The sequence below is a fragment of the Lithobates pipiens genome, unplaced genomic scaffold (assembly GCF_037356315.1).
Source record: "Lithobates pipiens isolate NorthernLeopardFrog02 unplaced genomic scaffold, aLitPip1_a1.2 Scaffold_16, whole genome shotgun sequence".
NCBI lineage: Eukaryota > Metazoa > Chordata > Amphibia > Anura > Ranidae > Lithobates > Lithobates pipiens.
Window position 1 is genome coordinate 116,205,111 of NW_027507748.1, and position 13,279 is coordinate 116,218,389.

A 13,279-nucleotide genomic window follows, 5' to 3' on the forward strand; every position below is an offset into this window, starting at 1 on the left:
GCTCTGTGTCCCCTGATGTAAGAAAAGAAAAAAAGAATACGAGTTATCTAATACATTATTAATGCACAAGTGAGTTATGCTTGGTGATGTAGAAAACATGCACAGTTGTGACATCGCTACATGGGCAATTTTCAGCAGTATAAAACAATGGAATCATGTGGTACAGATTAGATGTAGGAAAAAAAACATGATTTTGTTCATCTGCTAATGCAACTCAAAGGCTGGGTTCACACCTATGCAAATTGAATGCAGGGGTTTCCCCGCATCCAATTCTCATAGCAGGATAATGTGATCTAGTCTCTATTGAGCTGCTTCACATATATCCGGGGCAGCAGAGGAGCACTGTGCGTCTTTGGCTCAGTTTCAGGGCCGAATTCAGGCAAAGGTTCATCCCTGAACCGGAGAATGGGGACGCACAGAGTTCCTGTGCGATCCGCAGCTAGTTTCAGTGTGAACCAAGCCTAAAGCTCACATCATAGGTTGCCACAGATTACAAAGCAATGAATCACGTTTTGTCTGTGTTTCTGCTGCAGTACAATTACAAGTCAAAGATGTAGCCAAACCCTTCTGCATTCACACATGAGCATTTTGTAGCTTGAAGCTCAAGAATCTCGACAAGCGAAATCCAATTAATTTCAATGGCCCATGTTCGCATCTGAGTGTGTACAGGGGCAACTGAAATGAATGGAATTTTGCTTGTTGAGCACCTTTGAGCTACAAAACTCTCAGGTGTGAATGCAGTACTACAGGAGAGGTGATCACTGACAAACCTCATGTTGTAGTGCTGTATGATCATTTTTATGTCAAATTAAAAGTAGCACAGCAGAGACAAAATACACAATATTTTGTTGCAAACATAAGTTTATGAGGCAGTCGGTAAGGGTAAAATATTAATAAGGCATATTGAATATTTGTGAATTGGAAGCTACTCATTCACAAACGGACGATTCCTTGTTTTGAACACCATAAAGGCTCAAGCGCATGGATGCATTCAGTTCCGTACTTCGTACAGTTGAGATGGGTGTGAACACAGAAGTATTGTAAGATATAGGCCTGTGCACACAGCTACGTTGTAGCCAATATTCTCCTATAGCGCTGAACTGCTTAAACCTAAAGTAGAAAATTCTACATCTGTAGTCCAATTTGGAACATAATTTACATGGTACACATGTAAACAGTTTCACAAACTTTGTTTACATTTACATCTCTTCCCTACACTTGAAAGAGGCATTCACTAGGTGGCAGAGCAGGAACAGAATGACCTTGACTGAGGTCATTCTGTGTCTGCTGCCTAGCGAATGATTCATTCAGAGCCGGCAGAGAAGGGAGGTGGAGATGTAGACATAGACAAAGTGTAGCAAAGCAACATCTGTGTCACTGTATAGTGAATGACTCATTCAGGGATTCAGCGTGGGGGGGGGGGGGGGGTGCAGAGATGCCTGTATGCATCTTAACTATATGGACATATAGACAAGGGGTAAACAATGTTGGGCTACAAGTCAGTTTGCACAAGAACTTTCTACTGCCAATATCCAGGGAACATTTCAGGTTTTCTTTTTTTTCAAAGCCTGTGTGCATAAGTCCCAAAAGACCAGTCAAAGGTGTACTGAATGGACCCTGGACAAATGGATCTGGAGGGGATGCCATAACTATTGAACTCTGTCTCCTGCATTAGGAGAGATGGCTGCAGGACAAAAGCCTTGCTTGTGGACTGAACTAGAAAGATGCTGAAAGTATTTCTGTAACTGAGATAAGTAAATGTTAATTTTCAATTGTGTACAAGCGATGTATTATTTACAATTGACAGGCTTAAATTATGAATCATTTAATACTTTGCATACAATTCCAATTTCTATAGGCAAGAACAGGTGGCAAAAAAACTTTTCATTCAAGAGAAAGATAGACTACGTTGGATAATGTGAATGATGACTACCATCAACCCTCCCATCCCAAGATTAGATGGCGTCAGAGGCATCTAGTGGTGCTACCTCTCCTGTCATTGCTTAAAACATACAAGCTTGCATGTCTGAGCAACCATACATGGCAAAGTTTACACAAATAAAAAGGTATATGCCTAGCTTTGTAGCCAATTTTTTGTAAAAATGTTTTAACGTAACAGATTTAACTAAATTAGCTTTTGTATTCTAAAACAGAGGACAACAAACACAGTAAATGAGACATGGATACATGATGTATAAGTCTAATTTATTATTAAATTACATAACAAAGCTTTCTTCTTTATTACAGACAGAAATTGCACATTAGGTGCAGAAATGGGAAAATAATTACAAGAGCAATAAAATATAATTAGTTTAAATGAGCCATTTGTAAAGCAAAATAAGAAAGTGCTATTAGAGGGGAAAGGGTATATACAGGTGGACACTTTGGGTTTGGAAATTCTGAACAGTATACACTGAGCATGTTGAATAAATTAGGGTCCTCACATTCTATTGGGGAACACACATACAGACAGACATTCAGTAGAAAAAGCAGACTAAATTTGTGCCTGGACAACAGTAAGTTTAAAGTTGGATTCTTCTGCTTCCATTCAATTGCATTATCTTTCCACTCCTTTGACCCACTTGTAACCAAATATGTCTATTGTTCTTTCTGGTTTAATTTAATAAACATGTCTAATGCCAGAACCTACCCTTGTAGTACGAAAGGACTGAAATCAGAACAAAACAAGCCCATTCCTTCAGAGACTTTAAAGTATAACTGGCCAGGTGGTGGACATTGAAAAATTCACATATGCTTAGCAAGTAGTAAATCTTTGCATTTAAATTAAAGTGCATTTAAACAAACTACTAACCTATGCAGCTACAGGTGCTGTGGATGAATTCATCCTCAAAAGTCACAGCAGAAACACCTTTTTTTTTATCAGCTCATTGTGGTCCCCACTTCCTCCAGCAGTGACTAACTTTTGCCAGCCTTCTAAATTATAAGGTAAGCACAAACAGGTGTACAGTAAAAGGGCAGAGTGTGGAGACCTGGCACAAACTTTAGTGTTTCTTTTGTGGAGGAATTTTAGGATGAATTGCTCCACAGTGCCTAAAGGTACAGATGTTAGTGAGGGGTAGGTTTAAAAGCTTATTTCCTGCTTATTAAGAATTAGTTAATATTTCAATGTATATATCATGACCACTACTTTGAAGAGAATCTGTTACAAAGCAAAAGTCTCACATATAAGTCTCTAGTCTATGATGCCTGGGGCGAGCCATTACTGATCATGGAGCAGGTCAGGTTTAGTGTGCCAGCATTGGTATTTTGCCAAGATGGCACTAAATAGCCCTCGTCACTGGAGGCTTCTCCTAACACTTGTTTCTTTGTGACAGGCTCCTTAGTATGAGAGAGGCCCTGTGCAATTATTTTCTTTTTGCTGGCTGTATCAGAAATTAAATTTACATAAAGCATGTTGGTTGATGTTCTGTTTGACTTTCTACCAAGAACTACTGTATAATGTTGGCCTCACATCCATTGTTCCATGAGATATGTGCAAGTTGATCATGAGCTCATTGGAAGAGACCAGATCCATAATGGAGGTACTTCTCATAAACGTATTTTTCAGAGGTCATAAAGTCAAAGCTAACACCAGACTGGTTAATGCTCAAAACAACCAATCTGCAACTTTGGAAGCCTCTAGTTTTATGAAATGCCCCTAGTGATAAAGTTACATGATTGCATGCAATTTGAAAGCTAACAAATTATGTGGCTCCACTGGTAGATCACATCAAGTCACATGTCCATTTGTCTTGGACTACACACATCTACTTGGAAAATAAGAGGTGAGCCAGTCACTATAAGCAAAGCTTGGAGTTATTAAAAGTACTTGCATGAGAGAAGAATGACAACTTTCTTCATAAAATGCTAGTTAAGTCTGCATACCTGTTTTAGATTCATACATACTTCGACTCATAGGGGTTGATTTACTAAAACTGGAGTGTGCAAAATCTTGTGTAGCTGTGCATAGTAGCCAATCAGTTTCTAACTTGAGCTTGTTCAATTAAGCTTCGACAAAAAAAACCTGGAAGCCAATTGGTTTCTATGCAGAGCTGCACCTGATTTTGCACTCTCCAGTTTTAGCACCTCAACCCCACAGTATTGAAGCAAGAGGATCATCAAGGATTTCAAATGGAGCATGACAGCTGCCATATTAAGTGCCAACCAAAGGATTTTCTTCTTAATGGGACTTTACAAATTCAGGAATGAAGCCTGCTTGTATGATCTCATATTGTACTATTCCTTCAGCCAGCATGTACAGTAGTAACATTATTGCACAGGATATACTAGTTGAAGGCACAGACCCGCACTTGGATCAGGTCTGATGAGAAAAACACACCAGATTACCCAGCCACTGTTTATCACATGCTTAAAGTAGCTCGGGTGTCCCCATAGCAAGCTGCTTGCTGGGGGGGGGGGGGCACTCAACAGGAAGGAGGGGCCAGGAGAGCTAAAGAGGGACCTAAGAAGTGGAGGATCTGGCCTGTTATGCGCAATTCCACTACACAGAGCAGGTATTTCATGTTTATCATTTTTAACAAAAAAGAAAAAAAAAAAAAAAACAAGACTTTACAAGACTTTAGTATCACTTTAATGATTGAATGAGCAGATTAATGATTATGTGGCTGTTATGGATTAACCACATTTTGCTATAGAAAATGATACCGAACTCCACAGCAACCCATCAGAAATCAACTTCTGTATTTCCGATTTCATAGACTAATGGATCACTTCTAATTGCTCACCATGAGTAGCCACAGAACAACGCAACTGTACTTTACATAAAACACATTTACATGCTGCTTGCATGTTGTGACTGCATTTTACTCTTCCTGGTAGTCTGTTCTCTTCAGTGTATACTCACCACATATACAACCAAGCCTTACTCAACACATGTCATGTATGAACCCTTAAAATGAGCCCATTCATTTACGGTCACTTATTTATGTGTACACTAACACTGGTACCTAAAAAATAAAAATAAAAAAAAAGAAATGGCACCAGTAGCAGCCTGCTTGTAACTTAACCTCACTTCTTTTTTGTGAGAGTCAGGAGAGCCCCTGAACCTGAATGTTCAGCTTCAGTCCTACTTAATCACACACTCCCTTTCACAAACAAATCCAACACATGTGCCTTTCTCTTTACTGCTAGGCATCAATCGTTCCAGAAAGTGTGTAGAGTTTAAGAGCTTACAAAGCACACTTTAGAGGAGCAGATTTAAAAAGATACAATCTTGCACCTTGAGGAGCGCTTTATGGCTTCTAGTGTTAGTCAAGTGACTTTAATTTCAAGGCAAACTATTGTAAAAGCTTTTCATAATAGGAACTAAACTTGATCCTATTTTTTTGTAAACTGAAAGCAGCCAGACTCGCCACAAACTATGTACATTCATTCTGGTGCAGTTTAATGCATGAGCATGTACGGCTAGCCGGTGGCACCGAACACCAATACTAGGTTGTAAATGTAATCCACTAACTCAATTACCATCAAAACAGGAAGTGCATTCTAAAGCACAGCTAATGAAAATTGATTTGCCCTCTATCCCAATTTAATTTTAACAGCTCTGAAGAAAGCTCTTAAAAAATTTCTTCCACTTGCTACAGATCTAATTTATTATTAAATGTATATAGTGTGACTGTATACAGTGGAGGAGCTAAGAGATATTGTTTGTACTGGGTTGAAGTTAAGCCTCAGTGAATGCTTTTCTTTAAAACAAAATGTTGGGTTTAAAGAAAAATATACAATTTAAAAGCAAAAGACAAATACAAGAATGTGGATGTTCTAAATGTCATCCAATACGTTTACTGACAATATCCAGTTGGCAGTTGCTGACAAAGGGAATATATTTAAACTTTCATTCCTTTAAACAGTATTACAAAATGTTTTCCTCATCGTGTGACCACGATGTGAAAGGAAAATGGCAATAAAGCAGTTTGAAAACTTGTATTTTTTTCCTAATCTTGAACGTGGCGATACAAGAAAAGGTACGTAAACTCAAAAAGACAGTGGACAAATACCAGGAATCAGGCTATCTACGTGTCTTTTGTATCTGTTAAAACTGGATCTTTTTTTATGATATGAAATAGTAACTTTCTAACAAAGAGTCTTACATACCGTATAGTAAAACTTTGTGAAGAAACTGTCAGGGAAGAGTGGAACACCAGGATCCATTAGCCAATGTCAATCAAAGAGAAGAATAAGATCTCAGGACTCAACTGCTCTTTGGGAATATCCCATTTAATGCATGCTGGCAAATACAATATTTGACACAGCACTAGAGTCTACACAAATTGGAGGGAACAATTAGCTCAAAATGCCATGTTATGCTATAGGTTGTAGTTTCATGTTGGTCATTGTATTAACCAATACATGATAAAAAAAAAAAAAAGTATTTTCAAAGAACAGTAGAGTCCTAAAATTGTATTATAGTAACAGATTCTCTGATGTACTTTAAAGATTACAGTCAGCTTGTCTGTAAATTTATGAACATTTGTGAGTGCATACTGATGTAGGTGAAAAATGCACATCTACTGATGTACGTACAGCAGTTCAATGCACAGTGCAGGTATAATGCTAGGCTACTTTAGCATGCCAGTTCAATGTACATTGCAAGTGTGATGCCAGACCACTTTAGAAAGCCAGAAGCAGTTCTGCATTAAATGTAATAAAATGCAGAGGAAGCCTAAAGAGATTCAATATCTGCTTGCTCGGGTTAGACCAACTCCTGGTGTTTATATTAATCATCCCTAGACACTAACCGTCCTTCCTTCTAATCTACGCTGGATCTATTTTTCATGGGTTGAAGACGATCCCTTTGTATCAATTTTTATGATGCCAATATTTGCAGATACATTTGTGCTAAATCTGCAAACGGTTTTTGTTTCACTGGTCTCCTCCAAATTCAAAATACTGTATTAAATATATCAACTGCATCACAAACCAGACCATACAGTAGGTCAATGCCTTATTTTACTGTCAAAAGTGCTAAATCTATGTGAAAATAATTATTATAAACCAAAATATCTGTTACATAGAGCATAATCACGATATAATTTTTTTGTAAACGTCTGCCAGGCATAAATTCTAACGATACAGTAAAAATTATCTCCTGTAATTAAAATTAGAGCTAAACCTAAGAGAGTAATCCAAGCCACAATTTTTTATTCAGAAATATATATTTAAAGGTCTTTACAGCATGACAGAAAAGTATGTCTGGCCCCTACACATAGTGAAGGCAGTGGTTTCTGGTAATGAAAATGCAGTAGATCAATTCAGTGAGACATGACCAAGGCAAAAAATTGCTGCCACCAATGTTGTTTAAATAACTGATCACTTTGATATACCCAATGCTCAATATGGCCTTGTCATCCAACCAAACAGTCGCCTAAACAAGACATTTTATTGTCCTTCGTTGCTATATGTAGTAACTCCATAAATTAATGAATAAACCATTACTTTGTGAGCATTAAAAAGATATTGGGTCTCAGATAGATCTCTGATGCTTTTAGTCTCTAGGTTTCATTTTTTTGCAACTGTCACATAAAAAGGTATGAATCCTAGGTTTATCATTCCCTAAAAGTGCTTTTTTCAAGCTTGAAATTACAGACATCAATCAGCCATTGGTATTCATCAGATACACTATGGATATACATAATGGTTAGACCAATACAAGTATGTACAGCTACTGGCTAGCATGTTGATGCTGCCAGCACTTAAGATTGCCAATATAAAATGTAAATTATTCCTTTAATACCCCGTGTTCCCTTATGTACAGGTGGTGCGTGCAGAAATGCACTTTTCACTGGTCTCTTCATTCTGATGTAGCTGCTCACTCAGGTTTGTGGCAGAGTCTGTTGTCAGTTGTCAATGGAAAGCATAGAGTAGCAACAAGATAGTGCAAATGCCAATTATAGAGCCCAGAATGAGTGAGTCCCGGCGCTTTCTCAGGTTAATCCTCTGGATGAGGCTGTTGACTGCAGGAAATCGATCTATGTAAATTAATTAAGGGAAGTAACTGAACATATGAAAATGAGTGTAGCACAGAAAAGATGGAATCTAAAGAAACATGTATAGCTATATGCATAAACATAGGTTAGCGAGAGAATATTTCTGGAGCTTTAAGAAATTTAGCATTTGGATTTCTGCATGAACGGCCTTCTAAGATCCAGCCATAATGATCAAATCTAATTGAACATACACGAGATTCTACATTGCCACATCTTTATTGAACAATGGTAAAAAAAAAATTAGATCAGAAATGGAAAAGTATATACAATGCTAGGATAAATATAATATGTTGTTAAAATAGGATTACTGGATTATGGCATTCTAGTCTTATGTTTCAAAGAAATGGGGGGTTAACACAACTGCCTTAGTGAAAAAATAACTATAATAATATAAAAAGAAGTGCCACCTAATTTTTCCACAGCAAAATGTTCTTAGGACAAAACTCATAACTTGAACAAATATTTGGAGCAAACATTACCCTTTAAATACCACCAAACCAATATTCTGATGAGGGTATATAACTATTTAATGTGTAGGTCCAGCCAAAACGTTTTAATGTAGTTTTGGACAGAGTGAGGAATATTACTGCAATCCATTACATAGATTTCCCTTAACTTTTTGTCCTGCTGACAACAGTTTTTTTGAAACAGGAGGCGAGGCCCAGACAGCAATCTAATTCTGTCTTTTTTACTGTAGGTGATACAGTGCCTTGCAAAAGTATTCACCCCCTTCCATTTTTCGTGTTTTGTTGCCTCACAACCAGGAATTAACATGGATTGTTTGAGGATTTGCATCATTTAATTTACAGAACATGCCCACAACTCCAAATCCATTGTGCATAACTATTAACCCCCCCTAAAGTCAATACTTTGTAGAGCCACATTTTGCGGCTATCACAGCTAAACAGCAATCTGACCACAGATTTTCTATTGGATTGAGGTCTGGGATTTGACTAGGCCATTCCAACACATTTACATGTTTCCCTTAAACCACTCAAATGTTGCTTTAGCAGTGTGTTTGGGGTCATTGTCCTGCTGGAAGGTGAACCTCTGTCCTAGCCTTAAATCCCACACAGAATGGTACAGGTCTCGCTCAAGAATATCCCTGTATTTAGCACCATCCTTCTTTCCCTCAACTCTGACCAGTTTCCCAGTCCCGACTGCTGAAAAACATCCCCACAGCATGATGATGCCACCACCATGTTTCACTGTGGGGAGGGTGTTCTTTGGGTGATGTGATGTGTTGGGTTGGCGCCAGACAGTGTTTTCCTTGATGCCCAAAAAGTTAAATTTTAGCCTCATCAGACCAGAACACCTTCCTCCATATATTTTGGGAGTCTCCCACATGCCTCTTTGCAAACTCACAATGTGCCATTTTGTTTTTTGCTGAAAGTAATGGCCACTCTGCCATAAAGCCCAACTCTATGGAGCACATGGCTTATGGTGGCCCTATGTACAGATACTCCAGTCTCTGCTGTGGAACTCTGCAGCTCCTCCAGGGTTACCTTAGGTCTCTGTGCTGCCTCTCTGATTAATGCCATCCTTGCCCAGTCCGTGAGTTTTGGTGTGCGGCCGTCTCTTGGCAGGTTTGCTGTTATACCATGTTCTTTCCATTTGGTTATAATAGATTTGAGGATGCTCCTAGGGATCATCAATGATTTGGATATTTTTTTTTTTATAACCTAACCCTGACTTGTACTTCTTTGACAGGTACCTCGTCTCCCTGTCACCGGGCCAGTAGGAGAGAGGAGCGGGGCCTCGCACATGCACAAAAGGGTTCCCAGGGTGAAGCCGTAAGCCTACATTGCCGGGTACCCTTACCCATAATGGTGGCAGCAGTACCTGACAGCTGATGGAAACATCAGCTGCAGTGCTGACATCGCTGGACTCCAGGACAGGTCCTATCTGTTAAAAGCCAGCAGCTGCAGTTTGTGTAGCTGCTGGATTTTAATTTTTTTTGGGCAGAACACCTCTTTAAGGTGAAATTTAAGCTGGAATTCTACTTTAATCTCTGAAGCATCTAAAACTGACCATGGATCTAAGCAGCATGCAACTGAAAGCAAGCTGCTTTTATCCATTGATAAAAGCTGAAGGCTGTCTTTATTATAACAAAGATCACAATTTATGAGCGATGCATTAAAAGAAGCCAAAAAAAATAAAAACACAAAGGGTTCTCAGACTATCGCAAACTCAATATACAAACACATTTTTCTAGCAACTTCACTTGTGTCGTCCTTATTCTGTACTATGCCAGCATGCCTTCTCAAAGAACATATACAAACACTAATGTGGTTCCAGCATACTCCCAGTGGCAAGGAAAAATGAGAGGGAAGAATGGAGCCAACAATGCAGCTCCTGAAATATTAAGCACTTTTCCTGGCTCTACAGTCATTACTGTGTAATTAAACCTATGACACCTCTCCATTGATCTGTCTGCATAATCTTACCATTCGCGAACACAAGAGGAAAGGAAAATAGATAGCATAATAGAAGGAAAATAGCAAAGTGTGTATGTATATATGTATATATATATTATTTATTTAAACTCATCTTTTATAACACATGTAATATTATAATGTAAGCCAGAGAAAGTGTGAAATTTTTCAGCAGGTTAAGAAATCAGAACATCGCCACAGATGGTCCTTTGCTGTTAAGAGTCTTGGCAGTTTTTATTGTACAGAGGCAAAAATAAAGGGAAATATCTTCCGGAGAAAAACTTGTTAACAAGAAGAGTTTCAAAGACATCATACAAGAGATCATAAAGTGACCCCTGCGTGTTTATAAACTAAATATCAAATCGCTAGAGAACTTAAAGAGGAGCAAGGCAAATTCTTTCATATATAAAAAGGCAAACCAATTATTTTACAGTACAGTAAGGTTTCATCCAAATTTTGCATTAATGTGGCAAGAGAAAAGGAATTTTAATAAAGCAACATACGCCGTGTTACATAATAAAGATGGTACATCAGGTTATCAAAAACCAGGACAGGTTTCTTAAAGCTGAATTCCAGACAAAAACATTTTTTTGTCCATTTGCACTGTAAAAAAAAAGCTGAGAAGGGCCCTCTTAATCCTCTTTTTTACTGTATTGTCTTCTTTTATATCGTAAAGGGCTGCGTAAACTGTTGGCGCTATATAAATCCTGTATAATAATAAAAAGAAATTAACACAAATGAAGGGTGTGCAATGTGCAGCCACTGATGCATTATGTAATACTCTTGATTTTATTCCCCATGTACATTATTACACTCAGCCCGAACGCCAGGTGCTGAAACTTACAGTTCCAACTGAAGTACACAGACCACAGTGAGACACATTCGCCCAACTTGTGTATGACTAAGTGCCACCTAATGGCCATAATGCATATTCCTTTTTAAATATATCAGGAAAAAAGAAATACATTTTGGGCACTAAATGGCGCTTATGATCACATGAGATAGTTATAGAACACAGAATATGGCAAGTTTCACTTGTGCTGTGCAGATGTGTCGCTGTCATTCAGCAAACTTTTTATACATAGACTCCAAAGTATGTAAACCCAAACAATGATCTTCTCCTATTTATACCACTAAATGCTTTTTGTTGTATCTAATTGATAAGTACAATACCCCCCGATACATTAACTTCAATAGAGGGCAGGTGTCCCCTGATGTCTCAAAGAGAACCTCTCACAAAAGTAGTAAATCAAGTAGGGGACTTATGATCCTTTATGTGATATAAATTTATAGTTGGGGCGGGGGGTTGGCGGGTGTAAACCACCTCAAAGTCTTGAGCCTGCCCCACCTCAATGAACATATACACATGCATGTCGGGCACTGGAGTATAAAATAGCTGAATGCGCTGTGTCACAACAAAATGTAGAGGATACCGGAGTGAGAGCACTAATTCTAGGGCCATTAATCATGGTCAAAACTAAACGGATGATCTGCAGGGGCGTTGAAAAGTGTCACCTATGGGAAGTTTAGAGTAATGAAATTTGTTGCAGTTTTATTGGTACGTGCACTTTTAAGATTTGATATGTTGGGTATCTATTTATTTAGAGTAACAAAATGTTTTATATTTTACAAAAAAAGGGTAACATATTATGTGTCTGTGTGCCCTAAGTAAGGGTATTGTTTACAGAAAATGTTGGCTTGATTAACTGTTGCGCAAAGATCGTACAATTTAAAAACTACCACAAATGTTTTTCTTCAGGGTCTGTTTTCAGAAAACACATACTGTTTGGGATTTTTAACTAATCTTCAAGCATAAAAAGAGTAATTTTGACTTGCAGTAAAAAATAGGATTTTTGTACTCACCGTAAAATCCTTTTCTCTGAAGTTCATTGACAGACACAGCACCTTTAATCTTGACCTTAGGGTTATATCGCCACCTTCAGGAGAGAACTAGGCAGGTTGCAGTCCCACTGGCCATAAACCCTCACTCTGCTTCCAGCAGCTCAGTTTGTCAAAAAGCATAAACATAAGCATAAGCACAAACATAAATAGGAGGGGTGGGTGCTGTGTCCGTCAATGAACTTCAGAGAAAAGGATTTTACGGTGAGTAAAAAAATCCTATTTTCTGTTTCGTTCATTGACGTACACAGCACCTTTAATCTTGACCTTAGGGGAACAGAAAGAAAATAAACTCCACCTATAACAAGAATGCCTCAACAAAGGAGTTGCGACCTTAAATGGCTGCCTGCAAAACCTTGCAGCCGAAGCATGCATCCGCAGATGCGCTCACATCAACCTTGTAAAATTTAGTGAAGGTGTGAACAGACTATCAGGTCACCGCCTTACACACCTGGGAAACAGACGTTTGATGTCGGAAAGCCCAGGAGGCACCAATTGCCCGGGTAGAATGTGCCGTGACAGAAAAGGGGGGCGCCCGCCCCCTTATGGCATAAGCCCGAACCACCATCTGTCTGATCCATCTAGAAATGGTGGCCGACGAGACCGCCAGGCTCCTCTTTGGACCAGCCACCAATACGAACAGGAAATCCGACCTCCGAAAAGGAGCTGTAGCATACAAATACACCCGCAGAGCCCGGATCACGTCCAAAGAATGCAAAGTAACCTCTTTGGCATGTGACGGCCGAGGACATAAGGATGGAAACACAATGTCCTCATTTAGATGAAAGACCAAAACAACCTTTGGAAGAAACAAAGGCTGCGGGCGCAGCACTGCCTTATCCTTGTGGAGGACCAAGTAGGGAGACTTGCATGACAAGGCCGCCAACTCAGACACCCTCCTCGCAGATGTAATAGCCAATATAAAGACTACTTTCTGAG

General features: G+C 38.8%; 1 protein-coding gene across 2 annotated transcripts in view; it reads right to left on the reverse strand.

The window, feature by feature from the left end:
- Positions 1–2,188: 2,188 nt before the first annotated feature.
- The window catches only part of GOSR1 (golgi SNAP receptor complex member 1), a 182,803-nt gene continuing 171,712 nt past the window's right edge, over positions 2,189–13,279 (reverse strand). For both annotated transcript variants that reach the window (XM_077480330.1, XM_077480329.1), the window contains exon 9: positions 2,189–7,988. In XM_077480330.1, the coding sequence (XP_077336456.1) occupies positions 7,864–7,988 (125 nt within the window). In that variant the 3' untranslated portion in view covers positions 2,189–7,863. The remainder of the gene's footprint in view (positions 7,989–13,279) is intronic.